Source organism: Notothenia coriiceps, unplaced genomic scaffold (assembly GCF_000735185.1).
Source record: "Notothenia coriiceps isolate Sejong01 unplaced genomic scaffold, NC01 NC01_scaffold00037251, whole genome shotgun sequence".
Classification (NCBI taxonomy): Eukaryota; Metazoa; Chordata; class Actinopteri; order Perciformes; family Nototheniidae; genus Notothenia; species Notothenia coriiceps.
In genome coordinates this window covers 291,661-312,125 of record NW_011369952.1, presented here as the reverse complement: position 1 = coordinate 312,125, position 20,465 = coordinate 291,661, and the positions used below count along the sequence as shown (strand labels likewise).

General features: G+C 40.5%; 2 protein-coding genes across 2 annotated transcripts; one reads left to right on the top strand and one right to left on the bottom strand.

Moving 5' to 3' along the window:
- Nucleotides 1–185: 185 nt before the first annotated feature.
- Nucleotides 186–4,084, bottom strand: fabp3 (fatty acid binding protein 3, muscle and heart). The gene is given in 4 exon segments (NM_001303299.1): nucleotides 186–632; nucleotides 718–819; nucleotides 2,009–2,181; nucleotides 3,931–4,084. Coding segments are annotated over 4 exon segments (402 nt in total). The 5' UTR covers nucleotides 4,004–4,084; the 3' UTR covers nucleotides 186–578.
- Nucleotides 4,085–8,359: 4,275 nt separating this feature from the next.
- On the top strand, nucleotides 8,360–20,390 carry dclk3 (doublecortin-like kinase 3). Its single transcript, XM_010796859.1, has 8 exons — nucleotides 8,360–8,405; nucleotides 12,049–12,162; nucleotides 14,445–14,653; nucleotides 15,471–15,602; nucleotides 16,158–17,378; nucleotides 17,706–17,838; nucleotides 17,991–18,158; nucleotides 18,303–20,390. The coding sequence occupies exons 1-8, from the start codon at nucleotides 8,360–8,362 to the stop codon at nucleotides 19,145–19,147; spliced, it is 2,868 nt and encodes a 955-aa protein (XP_010795161.1). The 3' UTR covers nucleotides 19,148–20,390.
- The last annotated feature ends 75 nt before the right edge of the window (nucleotides 20,391–20,465 follow it).

Below are 20,465 nucleotides of genomic sequence, written 5' to 3'. Positions count from 1 at the left end.
TACTTGTACAGTGGTGTTGCGCTACAGATTTTTTTACACAGTCACATTAAACTTGACTGAACACTCAAGTTCAGCACTGAATTACGACAGTGCCTAATCCTTTTCTGTTATCATCTATTGATCTCAACCATAATCAACCATGTGCAAACACTAAACACCTCAAACACAACCAGGAGCCGTTTGATTGGTTTAACAGTTTGTCCAACAGTGTAGACACTTTATTTGTTGTTCACGTTGCAATAGACAACCGTTGAAATTCAAACACTTAACCAAGTTTATCATAGGCACCATGCAGAAAACATTTTCTAAAAAAGAATTATCATCCAAAACTGGATCTTTAGAGAGCAAAACAACAACAAATCATCAGAAATTATTCAGTGTTTCTTGCAGTATAGGGACCAAAGTATAAAGAAAATGATATGGAGAGAAGGGATGTTACAATGGGCCGTGATGTTAATACTGAGCACAGTGTGAGGGGAACCTGCGGCAACCATACAAGGTTTTATTGTTCTGTTTTGGGGTCGCAGGGGCTTTAGCTGTGGCAAGAAGATGCTGGAGGGATGTTTCAGTGCTGGGATTTACTCTGCCTTAACGTAGCGACGTATGGATTCGACATCATCCATTTTTAGTGTCTGTGATGGAGAGAAAAAGACCGTTTGAATACAACAAACACACTTGATTTATTTTTTATTGTATGCATTTGGTGTGACCACTGACCAGTGTGAGGCTGTTGCCGTTGACTTCCCTGACCAGGCTGGTCTCTTTGCCGTCCCACTTCTGGGTGTGCACCAACTTCCCACCATCAACTGTTACAAAGGACTACAGGAACAAGGAAAAGGGAGATTATTACATATACAAGATAATGGGCCGTTTAATGTCAAAAATGCATTTAAATAGAATTTGCTTAGCTGAGGGTTATATTTCATGAGGCTATTTAATATCTATATTTCAGTAATTATCAGAAACAAGCACTTTACTTTTTAGTCAACTACATTTATTGGACAGCCTACCTTGCAGATTTCACATTTGTATAGGTACAACTATATGACTAGCTATAACAGAGTATAAATGTGACTTACTTAAACTTCAAAATGTTGCTTTAGCTGAACAGTGATATCTATTAAAAGTAGTTTATAATCCATATATATTTGTAATATAATGTTGGCTAACATAACCAACATAAGTTCATTGGGGTGTTTTACGTCTTGTAAATGTAGCTTATTGCTTGTAAAAGCAAGAATGTATGATTTATTTCTCTCTAAATGTAAATAGTGTCACTCTAGAGTCAGTAATAATGTGCCAATCATTTATTAATAATCCAACACTCAATTGGGGTATACACTTTCACTTTTGATACTTAAAGGTGGGGTAGGTCATTTTGGAGAAACCAGCTCGAGTGCGCTAGAATTTGAAAATACATAGCCGGAAAAAATCTGCCACTTCCTTACAGAGCCCCTCCTCCAACACACACGAACGCGCACATGACCAATGAGGGCACGAGATAAGTTTGTGCACAGATGGAAGACTGACAGACAGGTAGGCCATCCAGTTACTTTATTTTAAAATTATTGGTCGTGCTTTTTACAGTACTACGGCTTCCACAGATGATGTTTTTTAATGGATTTTTTGTCAAAGCACTTAAGATATTCATTGCCATCGGGATGTTAAGAGCATTCCATGGAATATAACAAAAAGTGTATCTCGAGCCGGTTTCTCAAACTTACCTACCCCACCTTTAAATACTGGTTATTGTTGCCTCTGCCCTGCCTCATTTTGGGAATTAAAGTTCTGGCAGAGATTATAAAAACGATGATTTACAATGAGCCACAAATAAGGATTTCTCTAGTCCTTTCTTATATGAAGCATTCTAATGACTGATTATCCTCGTCATATATTTATGGATGCAGTATTTTATTAACATATGGGTAACATAAGATCACACATTTATAAAAGTAGGTTTCGCTCTTGATTGTTGGTAGTATTTGCTGATGTGCCTTTGACCTCTCACCTTGACTTTCCTGTCATCAGCGGTGGTCTCATCGAACTCCTCATTCAGCTTGAAGGAGAGCTCTGTGTTCTTGATGGCGCTCTGCGTCTTCAACGTCACCTTGTCTCCCTCCACTGAGATGATGGTGGTGGGCTTGGTCACGTTCCCGACCTGGCGTGTAGCGAAGCCAACACCTGTAGAAAACAAAGACACATGGGTAAATGAAATATTCTGGGGAAGGATATTAAGGATAGTGTAGCTTTGATGCACAAGCCAAGCCCCGATCAAATAAACGGGCAACGCCTTGCCTCAACTGCCAATGAGCATTAGGCTAAACGCCAACAAAAGCAATATACAGGCCAGTTAGCAGGAAACCAAACGTCTTTTGTAATCAAGTAAAGTACATGACCGCTAGATCAGAGTGAAGTCATCATACTAAAATTGTATTTGTTTTTGAAGTATGTTTTTTGGTTTCATTTGTTTGCTTTCTTTTTTATATTTTTCGAAAATATGAATATAAATTATAATAGCTGATAATAATTTTAAAAAAAACGTAGCCATGTATGTGTCCTTTGGCTCTCCTTCACGCTCTAATCTCTGTTTGTCTTCAGTCAAACCTTGCAGCAGCACGTTCTTCAAACAGTGCATGGTCCCATTGACCTGTCTGGGCACGCATTTGTGCAAGTCATTAGTCCTGTTTATTTTAGGGTGGGTGTGTGTGCGATAGATCAAGAGAGCATTTGATTGAATAATAGTGACTCACATATTTAATAGAAGAGAAAATCAGGTCTCTTTTATTAGCTGACGATCCAGTTTATCTCTAAGAGCTGAAACAGCTTTTTTCCCAAGTGTGTGTGTGTGTGTCATCACTCAGGAGGATTAGGGTGAAAGGTTGAAGGGTTTCTGTGTTGAGTAGAGCAGACAGGTCGTCGCTCATATGGCTCTGAGGTCAGCGGGCATGAATCTCTCACTCGCAAAGTCAAACAGTGCAGTGTCATTCTTCACGGTAGTAAAATTCAGAGCCCCCATCACACACACATGCCAAACTATGCGTGTGATAGTTGGGTCCCCAAGTTATCCGTACATACAATGTCGTCCAATTAGCTCCTGAGCATTGGGACCACCTTAATATTCAACTCCTCCCATGGCCTGACACAATGAACGGCTTTCAGCGAAGGTCACCCACATTATGCTCAAGTGTGTGAATGCCAGCTTGTTACCATTCAGCGTTTCTCACAGTGGGGGTTGGTGGGGGGGGATGGGGGCTCTCCACTAAAGGAAGGCCCCTCCCTTATTCAAGCTGCACCATGTGGTCAACCACTCTTCCTCTTATCCCTCCCCCTCTGGTTCCCATCCTCTCCTGTTTCTTTCTCTCTTCTCTGTTCAAAGATTCAAAGGATTTATTGTCAAATGCACAGTAGCTACAGTGTAGTTACGGCAATGAAAATCTTAAGTCCCTCGTTCCTCTAACAATGCCACATAAATGTAAGCATAAACAGTACAAATGTAAATTAAAACAGTAAAAATAGTGCAAGAAGAAACAGAGTTGAAATCAAGATTATGTTGTAACACCAATGTGGAAGTAATAAGATAAGATAGAACTAAGGTAGTAAACCATATACAAGTCAACTATGATTAAATATGCCAGAAAATGATGTAGGTGACCAAGTGAATGCAGGAGTCTATATACATATGAATAGAATTAGATAAATATGGACACCTAGTTTTTTTGTCTCCATTCTCAATCTTGGTTCCACCCTTGTTTAGCCCTTCTCCTTTTATCTTCCATTCATGTCCCATGGCTGTTTAAACAGGTTTAGCACAAAACACTCCTTATTATCGTAGCTAATTTGTACATGTGCTCGCATGCAGTACTGGCAGCCGTGCATCATCCCTTGGCTGCCCATCACAAATGCGCGAACACAGCCTAAACACATGCTTACCCAGCTTCTTCATGTACTCATCAAACTTCTCACTATCCTTCAGGTTCCAGGTGCCAACGAAAACATCGACCATGTTTGCAGCAGAGTGGAGGGTGGAGAGCTAGAGAGACTGTGTGAGGGTGTGAGAGGCAAAGCTAGGAGGGAGAGACAGACTGTGGAGAGGGTAAGAGACACCGGGAGTATAGTCAGCAGCACCACGCGGTGCGCTGCAATCCTACTGGCTGGTTTACCACGGCTGTTCGTGACGTGATCAGGCTGTGCAAAAAAAGGGAGGAAGGAGGTGGAGACGAGGAGAGACAAGAGAGAGAAGAGAGAGAGAGAGAGAGAGAGAGAGAGAGAGAGAGAGAGAGAATAAGCAAAATTGAAGATCTACAAGTAATTTACCTTGGAAAAATACCAATACCAATTGTACATCTGCTTCAAGTAAAGTTCCTGCATTTAAAATCTTGCTTAAGTAAAAGTACAAGTATTGTCATCACTAACTTGCCCTTCGCTTACTTCATTGCTCCCAATTTGGGATTTTTGTCTCCGTTACAGCAAGGTGTAAACAAGGCATTGCACCTTATGTGAAAATTAAAAAGACTAGAAAATAAACCAAGATAAACATACAATGGAAAAATCGAAAGTTACAAAATAACTAGTAAAATATACTCATACCGACAGTGAAAATTACATATCTGTAGATATTGACAGTGAAAGATACTATATATATATAGTACCAAAAGAGAAAATAATGTTATTATTAATAATGGCCTATTTCATAATAATATATATACACTATATTATGATTATTGATGCCTTAAATCACAGTTTGTAAAAGTGGAGCACATATATATTACTTTGCTATTCGATATCTCAATGAAATATATTCTGAAAGGTTACCGGTAACTAAAGCTTTTCCTAAATGTAGTCGAGCAGAAGTAAAACGTATAAAATTACTTTAAAAGTACTTAGAAGTACTAAAATTGTCCTTAGTAATAAGTGTACTTCACTGCACTCCACCACTGGCAACATGTTAGTTCGTTAGTGAGAGTGTCATATTTGTTTTTGCAAAAATAGCTGACACGCAAAACAAGTACATTTAACTGAGAATTAGAATATCTTATGTTTTGGCTGTATTCAGTTATTAGTGTTATAAGTGGTTTGTGTACAGGAAGCCATAGCGTGATTTTGGCAATTAAGTATTCATTCTCAGGCTCCTCCAACAATGCAACATAAAATGTATTCAACATAAAAACAACTAAGTCATACTTAGTGCAATAGACGGAATAGCTTCCACAGCACCATCTCACAACAATGTCTAGCGTGCAAAACAAGTTTATTTGAATGAGAGTTGGAATGTTTTATGTTTCGTTTGCATTCATTTGTTAGTCTATATGTGCAAAGGAATGTATTCCCCTACATTCTCAATGTTAATGCATACAATGTAAGACTTGTTAAAGGAATGCCACTGGCAATGTTGTACTCATTCATGATCATGCTAACAAAGGGAATTTAAATGTTTTAACCCTTGATTAATAGAGAGAAGGATAGCAACAGTAAATACACCAAAGCTGAAGAGAATAAAGGCAGAGTCAATAGAGGGGGAGGAAGAACAATCCCCCACTGTGAGAGAGACGAGAAGAAAAACAGATTGAGTCTGGGGGGAGGGATTGATTTTTTAAAAATGGGTGGGGGGGTTGAGGTTTGTAACGTATGTTAAGTTAGTCCTCTCTGCCCCCTCTACATGCTTCACTACGTTTCTCCTCTGTGACCCTTCTTCCTCTGGTTTTCCACTTGCTTTTGTTCTTGTTTGACTTCTAATGACCTCCGTCTAGCCTGCCTGAGAACAGAGGGGGGTGGGTGTGTGTGTGTGTGTGTGTGTGTGTGTGTGTGTGTGTGTGTGTGTGTGTGTGTGTGTCGTTGTCGTTCGTCGAGTCTCTAGTCGGGTGTGTGTGTGTGTGTGTGTGTGTGTGTGTGTGTGTGTGTGTGTGTGTGTTTACACGTGAAGGAAGATAGAGCTGGAGTCATGAGTGTCAAAAAAATAAGGGTGTAATGTTTATGTAGCATAACAGCATTTTTATAATTCCTGACAATAACTAATAATGGTATTGAACTTAATGGAACTTTTGTATATACAAATAACACTTTTCTGATTCTGATTTGTGTTGTTAGGAAGGAAAGGCCATAAACCATGAAGCTACATCTTGCAGTTGAAAGTCTTAAAAGAGGGATAAACAGCTTGTCGGATCAGTCAAACAAAACTTAAGCTCGATAACTAACATATGACATCTCTGTGGTTGCAACAGTGGCGTCTGCTGGCCTGGGCATCCGGGGCTTATCCGGGTATTATCAAAATATAGTTAAAGTACCAAAAGTAAAAGTATTCATTGTGCAGATTGGTCCATTTCAGAATAATATATATGATAAGTTTTATAATTATTGATCATTAAAGTGTTATCAAAGCTGGTAAAGGTACAGCTAGTTTGAATGACTTTGTATACTGCAGGGTAGCTTGTGAATTTACTCCAGATGGAACTAAAGTCTGATTTAAGACTTGATTATATTTCACATCATTCATCCAGATCTGTAAAGTAACTAAAGGCATTAANGTGTGCCTTGGCAGTCTCAGGGTAAGGAAAACCAGAATAACAATTCAACAAAAAATGCATATGGCATATGATCATATTGATATTATATAATTAATTACAGGCTTAAAATGGTTAATTTTAATATGCTCTAATTTCCTGAACATATTTTATCTCTTCAAACATTCTAAAGTATTGATGTATTAAAAATACATTACATTGGTATTATTAATGTTATTATTTAATAAGTAGCCTATGACCATCCCTCACATAAATAATAACTTATTGGACAAATATCTTAATTTATTTATAATTTGTATGATTAAAATACTTGTGTAATACAATGCTATCCCTATGACTCCTTAGAAGATTTTAAATATTTTAACTAAATAATTTCAATCCGGGTATCGACTCACCTGCCACTCTCCATTTAGTGTTTCGCGCTGCTTCGCATCCATAGCGAGCTCTCTGTGAGGGCATCATGACTCTCAATAACAAAATATCTAACTGAATCTACTTTATTTTTAATTCGTCTTTATTCCTCCATAAATCCCCGGCTGTTTAAAGTAACGGTTCACTCAGTGAGATTAACGGACATGGTGTATAGCTACTGTGGTTACCATGGATATTCGTGAAGTTGAACGGCTGGCCGCTGGAGAAGAGAAAATAGCGGAAGTGGGGCGATTTCGCCGTCAAAATAATATATTTTGAAGTTCATATTGTGATGTCGTCGGCCTATCTACAGAGCAGCATACTTTTAAATAAACACCTGGTTGCTATTTATATAAAAATCTAAGTAAAGCGACAATGTTTCTTATCAATGTAGGCTACGTTATGCGTGTAGATAGTTGGATCATCAACAACGTTTTATTTTGAAAGTTTTGACCGGAACTGTAACGTTTTGTACTTTTGTTCATGTTATATTATTTATTATGGCACCTAACCACCTGAAAATGAATACATCACTGTCAAAGGTTTTGTAAAATAAAAAAGGAATTTAATTGAAATGCATGTTTTAACTCCAGTTTAACTCTATCGCCATGGCATCGACAGTCATGGCTGTAAAACCTATTGTCTCAGCACCTTTATCTCCCTGATTTGTTGAGTACAGCTGTTGAATTTGTATAATGGTTCCAACATAATCATTTTTACAGAAAAAAATTATTAATCTATGTCAAATACAAGGAGTTCCACTATTACAACATGCCCAATTATACCAGGGAAAGGTGTAACAGCAGCCTAAGATAAAATGATTAAAATGCAGTTTTGCCAGGTGGTTCACAAAGATCAATCAATTGACATCATTACCTTTTAGTATTATCCTAATTCCTTTGATTATATCTTTAAACCTAAACAGTCAGATTTAAGAAAAAGCTTTAAATATAATAACGAATCTGGAAGAGCCACCTGTTGCACTGGTTCCTCATCTGAGATTCGGGACCCTCACAAGGAGTTGTGAATGAATTTGAGGCCTTGATGTGATAGATATCAGAAAAAGAGAAAAAACAAGTTTCTGTTGCATAACATTTCTTGGAATCTTTTTTCTTGCTAAATACGGGATCATCCTTTTTCTTATTTCAATCAGGAAAAATCATTTGCTTGTTTAACTGAATGGGTCAGACATATGCATGAGGAGTGAAAGTTATCATGGTCCCTAGCACAAAAGCTTAGTAATACTGGCCTTAGGGTTTAAAGGCCTATGCTAACCATGGCCATCCGTCTTTCTCTGCCTTCATTTAATGTCTGCTCTACATTCACTATATAGACGTAAGAATGCGTCTAATTACTTAGAAAAAGGCTTACAGAAACCCACAACTTAGCCTAGTATAGTGTGCACTTTTAGAAAGTAAACTCTTGCTCAGATGTACAACCTGCAAATTCATGGACTTCCCTTATATTTCCCCAATGGTAACATCTGCCATGTGAAAACCTGTCTCTGTGTTAACTGGAGAGTTAGTGAGGGATACTAAAAAACACATTGTCATACAAAACCTTTTTGGGACTGGAATGACTGGAAAGACGTTATGGTGTAAAATCACAATGACAGAGAGGGGGGGGAGTTACCATAGTTTCACTGAAGGAATCCAATACTCAGCCTCACACACCAACACAAAAAAATTCACACTCAGTGTCCGGTTGATCTTTTAATACGCTGCCCCCCATGGCTCTGTCTCCAAGGATACTGTTACTGTGGAATCTGTCAGCAACAAATCCTATTCCGGCTTTGCATCCTGGACTTACCGAGAACCGACAGTGTGTCTGAACAATAAAAGTGCCAAATAGTGATTATCCAAAACCATCCATTTATTTTCCCCATATTATTATAGGTGTTCTGTCTTCTGTTTCGAAAACATATCTGATTAATTATATGAAAGCAATTAGTTGTTGTATTATGTTAAACGTCATAGGTTTTTGAAATATCAGGTTTTTAACAAGTAGAAATAAGATAAATGTTATGCTTACCTTTTTAGTACATTTAAATATACAGATGTTCATAGACAAAGTGTAGTTTAAACGTATATTAACAGGTTTTTTCAATGTTCTCTTAGTCTGAAAGAATATATGCTAAGGAAACAAAATAGCTTGACCAGTGTCCATGAGATGACATGCAACATGTCTGCAGCTGGATTTAAACAGAGGAAATTGTGATTATATAGCCAGGATCTTAACCAGAGGAACACGTGTTTTCATAATTTCAAGATTCTGGTGAAAACGAGGAGTTCTCCGGGTGGATTACTATAAAATTGATTATTACTTATTTATTTTATGAAGAGATTGATGGTCATCTCGTTATTACACAGGACTAAGAGTCTCATAATAGCAGACATTTCGTTTTCATTTAGTTCACATTTTATGAGTGGTGGTTTGACCACAAGGGAAATACACTAATGATGCACCACTAGTATGTGTCCAGCAGAGGGAGGAGTGTGTCTGCAGTGTATCCCAGCAGCCACAGCAGCTGCCCACAGGCATGTAGAGTGTTTCCCTGGAAGAACTACCCAGCTAGATAAACAAGAGACAACTCATCTTGTAATTACATCAAGATTATGTTTTAGGATACAAATGTAGAATCCTATCGTGGCATGCATTATAAAGGTTTGATTCTCACAACTTTCTTTCCACCAAATGAATTCCAAGAAACAGGGTAATCTGAAATATTGAATACATGTTGCATCCTTGAAAGACTGACGGACTGTTTCTTCCTCTTTTTTAGGTTGCGGCTGGCTCACCAGAGGACTCACAGAACAACTCAAGGAATGCAGTCTCAGGCTCATCTTCATAGGCTGCACGCACGCGCGCGCGCGCGCGCACACACACACACACACACACACACACACACACACACACACACACACACACACACACACACACACACACACACCCCCACTCACACTCACACACACTACATTGCAGTTCAATGTATGTCAAAAGCCCCTAATGAGGCACCCGGGTTGCCAGGTTGTAAAATAAATTCCCCCTTTGTTTTCCCATTTAGTGAAATTTGCTAAGGGGTGGACTTATCATATTGGTCAGATAGCTTATCCATAATAATAAATCATAATTCATTTTGTATTTAGATTTTGTAGTAGTTTAGTTACTCAGTGAGATGCCTAAGGTTACAAAAATGTAGCTAAGTATAATTATAAAGTAGCCTTTCATGAAAATATCATTATAGTTACAATTACCTAAGGTTTAAAGTACAACGGTTGTGTAAATTACCAACAATGCTTGTCGAAAAGAACTGCTGAAAATAAGCCAATTCCCCATTTCTAAAAATGTCTCATTAAGAAATGCAGTTTTAATGAGTTATATCCATTAAACATTAATGTAACCATTAGCTACAGGGTATATACTTATAGTTTATAAAAAATGTGCCTCTGCATGTTACCCAACAGTAATGTATTTTTAAAGGTCTACAATTCCTTCTGAAACCAGTCATGCAGAGACCTGACACTGAAGCTTTCACCCCTCCATTCATGTAATTAACTTTCTATCTTGGCACTCGGGCTCCATTTGAACAAGGCCATGAGAAATTATTCAGATGAGCGTGAGGAGCGGCCGCAGAATGAATGTCTCAACAAACCGTTGCAGAAGGGGAGCGGCATGTCCAGATGTTTATTTTGCTGTATTATTCACAGTCACACACAGATGCACAGGACAGCTGCATGAAAGCTGGAAGAAGAATCAATATTTCTCGGTATGGCACTCCCACTCCTCCTTAATTTGTTCAAGCATTTTATCCCACGCTTCCAGCTTTCTGCACATGTCAGCTCAATATTTTAGACACACATGCTTGGATACGCTCACAAAGGCCTGCCTGGATAAAGCAGTGTGTGTTAATGCCAAACACAAGCAGTGCAGGGTGCCTGGACAGTATAGGGGTTATTATCTTGTCTTAGGTCATCAACCTCAGCAGTAGTTTAGCCTGAAAGATTGATTGTGTTATGTACACAAGATCAGACAAGTTCATCTCGGAGCTAAGATTCTGCAAAAAGCAAATAGAGGCGCTGCTAATATATGTGGCCATTTATGCTCATTCATTTGCACTTATGTGTGTGAGTGCACATTTTCCTACAGCTTAAGCTTTTCACATGTTAGAAGCCGTTATGAAGTAGGGAATGTCTTGCATGTAACTGCTGTAAAAAATCCAAGTCAATGTGAGTTATGGCCTTAGTGGCATCCCAGAACACTATATATCAGGATTCCACAACATCAAACACACACATGGTAAACTCAACCCATAGACAGCATGTGGACGTATTTTAGGCCAGAGCCGAACAATTTCAACCTTTCACCTCCTCTTTCTCTCTCTCTCACTCTCTCTCACGCATACACACACACACCTGTTTGAGGCAAATGTCATACCCTTGCGCTTTAATGATTTGTCACAGACACATGTGCCCGTTTAGATACAGTACATCATTGGAAAAGAGAGAAGGGAGGTAACTGGAGAAAAGGGCAGTGGGACAGGGTGTGGAACATTGTGTGATGTGAGGACAGTAATAGATATTGACTTTACCCCTCAATCCCTGCTTTTTCTCTCTCTGTCTGTCTGTCTGTCTGTCTGTGTGTGTGTGTGTGTGTGTGGAAATCATATTAATGTGTGTTATTGCACAACTTCCAGAGATCATCAGACCATCTGCAGATGGGGGAGTTTCATCAGATGATAAGTAGATGTTTGTACTGTTGATCAATGCTGCTGTGTGCATTACGAATCAATGTGAGGACTGATTCATATTCAACCCTTTGTATGTTTTGCAAATGTCACTTCTTTATTTGCATCTTTGAGGGGCACTTGGCATTATGACTTTGGTATTGGTTTTAAAAGAATAGTTTGACATTTTGGGAACTAAACGTATTTGCTTTGTTTGATCATTAATGCAAGGACTGGAGCGTCACTGGGCCTGGCCATGAAAACATTCCTAATACCATAAACGACAAGACATTTTAGAACTTGAGTTTTAAATGAATCTAATTAAATTGTAACAACCCCCTCCACTCGGGGACTCTATCTGTGTTCTTACCTCGCTGGCATTTGTTTGTCTTTCAGGTGATCCAGGTCGGTTGGATAAAAAGCCCAACACCAGCCCTCAGTTCAGCCCACTGTTCTTTGGGACACAGCTGCTGGTTCGCCTGTTGCATATTTTCACAAACCCATACCCCAGTAACTGACTCAACGTTTGTTTTAGGTGTATTCATGTTTAGTTGTAAATAAATATGCTCTTTATAACATTTAAACTCGTCGAGTTTCATATTTTGGTTGCAACCAGGGGGTGTTTCCTGGACCTGGAAACATTAGGGGCTTAGCCCACAGTGGCGGCGCCAGAGATTTTCTTTTGGGGGTGCTGTGGGGTAGCTTGACGTTTCATAGAGGGTGCTCAAACATGTAGGGTTTCCCATTAAGGTACTGGGCGCTACAGTGGAATTTTCTACTGCAACACTCCGCACACGCACAGTGTACCCGCGACTGTTACAATGAAGGCTCGATAATCAGCTCACGGAATATAGGTGTAAGCAGGGGTAAAGTGCTATTTTTACAAGTGGGGAGTTGACCTAACATCCTCTATGGGGGGTCCGGGGGCATGCTCCCCCGGGAAGATTTTTTTTTTTAAATATTGAAGTTAAATGCATCAATCTGGTGCACTTTGAAAGCAACATGAAGAGATCTATGGATACATCCATTTGAAACAGAACTGTAAACAGATTTTCTTTTTCTTTATGGATATTTTACAAATCACTCCTTTTAAACTTTATTCTTGTTTTAATGTCATATAGTATTTCATAACTGTTTTTCATTTTTTTTATAATGATCATATGAAGGTGTGCCTTGGAAATAATCTTTTACATAACAATTGCATTCAATGAACACGGGAAATTACAATCCTGCCGTCCTCTCTAGTGTCATGATGAGGTTCAGGTAAAGCACGGTTAATGTATTCTATTCAGGGGTGCATAACTTTTTTAGTGAGTTACTCAGATGAGTACCAGGAGACAGCGTTTGGTACTCACCCCACACGAAGCGTGGTCCTCCTCAGTGTATCCTTCACTTGTCAAAACTGTGAAGTCCTTGCATTTCCTGAGGCCAAGTTGAAGGATCAAATGCTAATAAATTATCACATGACTTGAAGTCATATCTGATTTCAGATGTGGGAAGTTACTAAGTACACCTATTCAAGTACTGTACTTAAGTAAAATGTTGAGATATTTGTCCTTTACTTTGATGCTACTTTGTACTTCTACGCCACTACAGCTCTGAGGTAAATGGTGTACTTTTACTCCACTACATTTATTTAATGCCTTTAGTTACTTTACAGATCTGGATGAATGATGTGAAATATAATCAAGTCTTAAATCAGACTTTAGTTCCATCTGGAGTANTTTGTGTTTGTGTGGTTGTATATTAGTATAAGTAAAAGTAAAATCACATGTTTCAAATCATAATAGTTTACATTTTCATACCTCACAGCTAAATGAAATGGAGTGCAATGTGGGTCACAGCCTTTTACTCTTTTCAAATATAGTGTGGTCATAGCCAATTTCACAGATGGTTACAGATAATTTCATTCTTTCCAGTTGAAATACATTGAAGATTCATATTTGTAACTCAAGTTTTGACAAATTAATAAGTCAATTCATTTCATTTAGCTGTGAGGTATGAAAATGTAAACTATTATGATTTGAAACATGTGATTTTACTTTTACTTATACTAATATACAACCACACAAACACAAATAATGAGCCAAGAAAATCCTTTGTCAGTTTTCCTTGATGACCTCAGCTGGTTCTTTATAAGATGTTTAAGTTTAGGACATGGACGTTTTTTTTTGTGTCCTAACTTTAATTTATAAGACTTTGTGTGATTGTTTGTGCCCTCTCTCTCAGGGGGGCAATGGTGTCTGGTTAAATGTGGGGTCACTGGTCGATTAGAAGTATACGGGTCTTGTGTTTCTGTCTGTTGTTCTGCATCTCAAAACAAAAAACAAACCCCCACTGGCTGGACAGATAGCATCTCTCTGCCTCCCTCGGTGCCAGAAAGTGAAACGTCAAAGATGCTGTGTGTGTCTCTAATGCTTCATCAATGATGCATATTCAGCTGAGCCCTAACCAGGTCAGGCAAGCTTTTGTGTAGTTGTGTGTGTGGGTGTGCATGACTTAAGGAAACCTAAATAATTCAGCCAGGTGTTTGAAGAATCTCAAATGGCCATGCACTCCGTGTGATGGAAAACACTAAAATCTGATCAGCCGGATTTGTTTTCCCAAACGCGCGCACACACACTAACACGATGACGAACTGGTGTTGTGTTACTTATGAATTTTCCTTTGTACAAAAGTCTTGAAGAAACAATATGACGACATCAGCGCTATTGAGCGCACTTTCAATAATCCCACTCTTGCTTTCTGTCTTTGTGCTGTCACCCTTATCCTCCATTTCTACCCGCGTTCAGTTCCTCCTGTCCCCTTGTTGAAGCGTGCTGGTGGGGCACCCCAACCTTGGCCCATTCAGCCCCACCCTGCGGCACATGTCCACAGGTCCCACTTCCCCCCTCCTCCTCCTCCCCTCCCTCTCTTCCACACCCGCCATGCAGAAGAGAGCGCAGAGAGGCCCCATCTGGTCACCATCATACGGCCCTGTGGTCAAAGTACTCTGCGCAAGGTGAGATTTAGCTATTTGAAAAAGGGAATTAAAATATTATATTCAAGGTTTATAGGTTGTAACTAATAGTTTAATTAATGGTTAATCAATAGATGATTAATGTAACATAGAACATTTAAGGTGTCATTTGACTCATGTTTGGCTTGAAAGGCTGGGTGGTTACCATTTCAATTTGGTAATAGTAATAAATGTTTGTAACATGATGATTCTGAATGGTTTTTACGCTTATAAATAAGCCACCAAGCCTGACGTTATAAACATTAAAGGTCACCTATTATGCAAAATCCACTTATATATACACTTTGTGATGTCTTAACGATTTTTTGTCTTGTCTAACCATTAGCCAATCACCAACCAAGGTAACCCCCCCCCCATATCACCTTAATCTCCTCCTAGAGCACCATTGTGTTCTTTTTAACCAGATATCTCTCAGAGGGGCGTGGGGAGTGGCTCCTTATTTTCATCTGAAGTAACAGACAGAGAATCAGCACTTTTGAAACAGGGCTGAAACAGAGGGGATTATGGGATGCTGCAATGACCTGTTTGGAGTTTGGAGCCAAACACTTCAGAGACATGTTTTGTATATATCTGAGACCTATAATATATTGATGAAAAACAGTATAATAGTGGTGTTGCTTTGCAGCATTGTGGTCAATCTGTGGGGGTTTCCTGATCAACAAAAAATACCCAAACGCATGCAGAGGGAATTTTCACAACCTGGCAACCCATATGTTCTCATTTAATTTTAAACACACAGAGTAATTTACATGGGTATGGATTTCATAATTTAAACATGATTTTTGTCTCTGTTTTCAAGGTAACAGTCCTGTTGAACCGCAGAGGTGTGGTGTCCTTCGAGCAACTGCTATTGGATATCTCTGAGGCGTTGGGGTTTCCTCGTTGGCACAGAGCCAGAGTCACACGCCTTTACACGACCCACGCACGAGAGGTGAAGCTCAACCAGACCGTAATACACAGAAGGGCTGCTTATAATCATTTCAACATTATTCCTGCATGCTCTGCAGTTTGAACCTTCCCCTCAGTTTGGCTGTGCAGTACTAGTTATGGGACACATATGCGCATTAATGCTAAATAATATCTTGAAACTAGATGACAGAGACCCTCTTTTCGCAGTTGGTAATCCAGACTTGACTTGCATGATATTCGCTTGGCAACTTCCGATTGTGCGAGACAGATTTAACTTTATACAGAGCTCTTTAAAGACAGTTCTCAACATCTAATTACCCAGGAGCTCCACACTGGGCTAGGCTAGGTTGATCTATTCTGTAGGAGCACCACTTGCAAGGAGAAAAACTCCAATTCATTTGATCTATATACACTCTAAGGCACAAACATATTGCTCAGTGGCTTTCTGCTGTCATACTGACCGGCATTTTTAGAGAAATTATGCCGCTTGTGATTGTGCCCCTCAAGAAAAGCATCGCTCTCTACCTCTAGCACCTAAACTCTAACAAAAACACAATTTCTTAATTTTTTTCCATAGGTGAAAGGTATATGTGATTTCTTCCGAGGCGAAGTGGCTTTTCTGGCCCTAGGGAAGGTTCGTCCAGAGCTAAGCGGTGTGCAGGAGGCTCTGGAGGAATTGTTTCCAGAACAATCTCATTACCGGGCTGACGCAATACGGGCCTGGGAGAAAAGACTTCGACCAGCGCCAGATAAAGCTGCTAAAGCCGACAGTGGATACAGTGAAGGGACAGACAGCAGTGAGACACACACTGACCAAGAGGCACACCAGGACACAGATGCACATCATGTCAAAAATCACAATAACACACACACAAGTACACAGCATATAAATGCACACCAGCTCGACAATTACAACCCAGACGTTCAGAAGTGTCACAAAAAGAACTCATGCAGAAAACCTTCTCACCTGCCAAACCACCTGCAGAGACTGCACGTGAGGGGCGAGGCCAGAGAGCGGCTGACGTCTGTCATTGGTCCCTTTAAACACGATGAAGCTCTTAGAGAAGAAGAGATACCTTTTCCTACTCTGTGTGAAGAATGCTTAACAAGAAGAGCTAAACGTCAGGGTCCAGAGCGGCTCACTCCCCTGTCAGGGAGGGTCCCACTTCCTCCAGTGTTGAGGAAGCAAAAAGGAAGTTCTTATGCAGATCAGGAAGTTAGAAAGTTGAATGTTCACAACAGCCCTCCGCCTCCTCAGCCAATCAGCAGAGAAGAGGAGAAGAGCGTTGCCCAATTAGTCTCAAATCAATTCCCAGATGAGGATCAAATACACAAGGACATACAGAGGAGGCCGACCTTTGACCTTTCATCAGGCGGAAGTGATGTCACTCTGGCAGATATCGAGCGTTGCTATGAAATTGGACGTGCTGTTGGAGATGGTAACTTCGCTGTAGTGCGAGAGTGCCGCCGCCGTGACAATGGACAAATCCTTGCTGTGAAGATTGTTGAACGCTCCAAGCTGATTGGTCGAGAGCACATGATGCAGAACGAGCTGAGCCTTCTGGGTAGCCTCTGTCACCCTCGCATAGTACGGCTGTTTGCGCACCACCACACGCACACTCACTCGTACCTGTTGATGGAGATGGTGAGCGGGGGGGATCTGTTTGAGGCCATCAGTGAGAGGGGGACATTTCCAGAGGCCGAAACAGGACTGATGGTGTCAGACGTGAGCGGAGCACTGAACTACATCCACTGCAAGAGCATCGTCCACCGAGACCTCAAACCAGAAAACCTTCTGGTGAGTGTCAGTGGGATTTGAGAATTTCATGTCAATTTGTACGGGATTAACATGAAGATTACTTAAACTTAAAACACTAAAACCATCTTTATTGTAGGCAACGGTTCACATAGACTGTTCCACATTGTGATATTGTAATACCAGTACAATTCATAGTATCTAACTTAATCTGGAGTTAAAGTGGTGACACAAGCTATCAACATTTTGCAAAAAACTAAAATCCAAGTGTCTGTAACAACCACGTATCCTGAAGGAATTGAATTTAAAAAAGAAAGTGTCAACACCTCCATGTCTCAATCTGTTTGTTGTTGTTTTGTTCCGTTTCAGATAGAGCGTGTGGCTTCTGGCATCTTTAGGCTGAAGCTGGGAGACTTTGGTCTCGCCATGGTTGTGACTGAGCCAGTGTTCACCATATGTGGCACACCCACGTATGTAGCCCCAGAGATCCTCTGTGAGACAGGTTGGTGCCGTTAGCTTTACAAATCACTTCCTTTTTACTTTAAATCTGTATATGCATCACTGAAAAACAAGGTTTCTTGTTTTAAAGCTCTTCCGAACACTTTCATCTGATTTTAGGGGTATTTACAAACTAAATGTGGTTTGACCCCACAGGTTATGGTGTTGCAGTGGATGTTTGGGCTCTGGGTGTTATCCTCTACGTCCTGCTGTGTGGATTTCCCCCATTTCGCAGTCGGGATCGAGACCAGGAAGAGTTGTTCCAGCTGATAAAACGGGGACAACTCCACTTCCTGCCCCCCTACTGGGACCCCATCTCAGAAGGTGACAAGTACAGACAAATAAAGTGTGCTGCTACAAATGCATATACACACAAACATAAACAAACAATTTGTTTCTTATTCTCTCGTGTATGTGTGTGTGTGTGTGTGCGTGCGCGTGTGCGTGCGTGCGTGCGTGCGTGTGCAGAAGCCAAAGGCCTTGTCCGAGCTCTGCTTCAGCCAGACCCTGCAGTGAGGCTGACAGCCGAGCAGACCCTGCTGCACCCCTGGGTGAAGGCTATGGCTTCAGGTTGCACGCAGAGGGCGCTCATAGACAAAACTCAGAGGGACACAACAGATGCTGGAGCAGAACCAGACAAGCCCAGACAAGTCCAGAGACAAGCCCAGACCAATGCAGCAGAAACAATGACACCAAGAGGACACATCAGCAGCGGGGGAGAAGCCACACGTACAGAGTTCAGCAGGCATGATGATAAACAAACAGAGATAAGATTGGGAGGAAGCCTTGATGAAGACAAAACACCACGGCAACCATCAAAAAAGACAAGGACAGTTTACACCATATCTCCACAGATACAAGCACACCCACTTCCAGAGGCCACACCTGGTGAACAGAAACCAGACTCTGGCTCTTCTAGCACACCAGAAACACAGGATCCATCAGAATCTCCGTCTCCAGTTAGCACCAGTGTTGACTTAAACCAACTCGATGCCCCCCGAGCCCAAGATGAGCTTTTATCCCATATAAAGACAACCTCTAAACAAAACCAACAGTATTCACCTCCATGTTCACCGCCTTCCACCAAAACAGCTCCACAAACTCCCACCGGTCTTTCAACCCATCCCCACCCATCCTCCGATCCAGCAGCGGTGTCTCACTCTCTACATCAGCAGAACTTCACCTCTTCAATGCACAACCCCACCACAGCCAGCGCACACCACCCAGCTGAAAACTACGACAAACCGATTGTTCGCACCACCAACACCCAGCCAGCCGCGCAGTCTGGGCCTCAATGTCAATCTCCTGCTTAACCATGTGATTAGATCAGGATCATCACTTTCATTGTGCCGGACAATACCGCTGATTTCCTGGCAGCTGAATCATTGAATGACCTGCAGATGATGTGATTTACTCTGCTGGGATTGATGAGGGTCTGATTGACGAGGCTAGATAAACGTTATAAATGTGTGTCCTGCAATCATAGATTATGAGACTTTGTTTGAACTTTGATTTAAAACTTTTGCAGTTTGTCATTGTTTCTAAAGTTGTGTTGTAACCATGAACCTACTTTGTAGTACATGTCTGTAGTGTTTGTGCTTTGGTTGTTACATTTAACCTTCCTGAAAGCCATGTTTAACTTTGAGGATCTGATATGTTATCGTGTCTGCCAGTCCGAGTGGAAGCTATTTTTAAATTGCTTGTGTTTGGACACTAACCCATCCCCTTCAAGTCAATTCCTAGAAATCTGTGATGGGATAGTTTATCTAGCAACATTTATTTACTATACCATCATAAACTAAACGTATTTGTATAGAAAACTTTTCATCTTAGTCCTGGTAAAAGTTTGCCATATTTACTAAACTCTTAAATGCCATCTTTCTGACTGTTTATTTTTCGTGTTTTGTACTGGTTTGTTTGACAACAAACTGATCTGAATGGATATTCCTGTAGCCCTGTAACCATGTGATGATTACAGTGCCTCCGTAACCTCCGCCAGTACATTATCAAGCTTTGACAATATGTTGACAAATGTGTGGTAAGATCCAGTGTATTTATTGGAGGACAGTGTATGATAACATCTAGAGGCTGAACTGCATGCATAGCTGAGGGTGGTATAGCTCCACAGCCAAATAAGGCTTATCTGTCTGTCCAATGGGAGTGGTTAGTCTTGTCCCTCCCAAATGTAGACTGTAGACAGCTGACACTTTGACATCCTGCCCCACCTAAGGACTAACACCAAGGACAAACACACAGCCCCCCACCCTGTACACAAATGTGCCCCTCCCAGTCCCTGAGGCTGCTAAGCCACATATCAGTGGCACTAAAGAGATGACTATAAGCTTATAAATGTTTCTGACATAGTATCAGTTGCCAAGGTTTTTCTTTCATCACCCTGTTTTTCTGGCTGAATTATTAATGCTTCTTTAACACACAAACACAGGGCCCCTTACAACCAGTTGAACCACTTTTGATAGATTGCTGCCACGTACAGAGCTACAGGCCTACACATGGCAGCAGAGACAAGGTGTTTTGTTGTTGTGAAGTTTTGTTAGAAATCCCATTAAGTGTTATAATGTGTACGTCTCGTCCATAGTACATAAACTATGCGTCCTCTGATGGAGGGGCCTA

Coding starts and splice junctions, on each gene's coding strand:
- dclk3 (XM_010796859.1), top strand. CDS start 8,360: ATGTACAACCTGCAAATTCATGGACTTCCCTTATATTTCCCCAATG. Junction 12,163..14,444: donor TTTCACAAACCCATACCCCA/GTAACTGACTCA, acceptor ACCCGCGTTCAG/TTCCTCCTGTCCCCTTGTTG. Junction 15,603..16,157: donor ACACGACCCACGCACGAGAG/GTGAAGCTCAAC, acceptor TTTTTTCCATAG/GTGAAAGGTATATGTGATTT.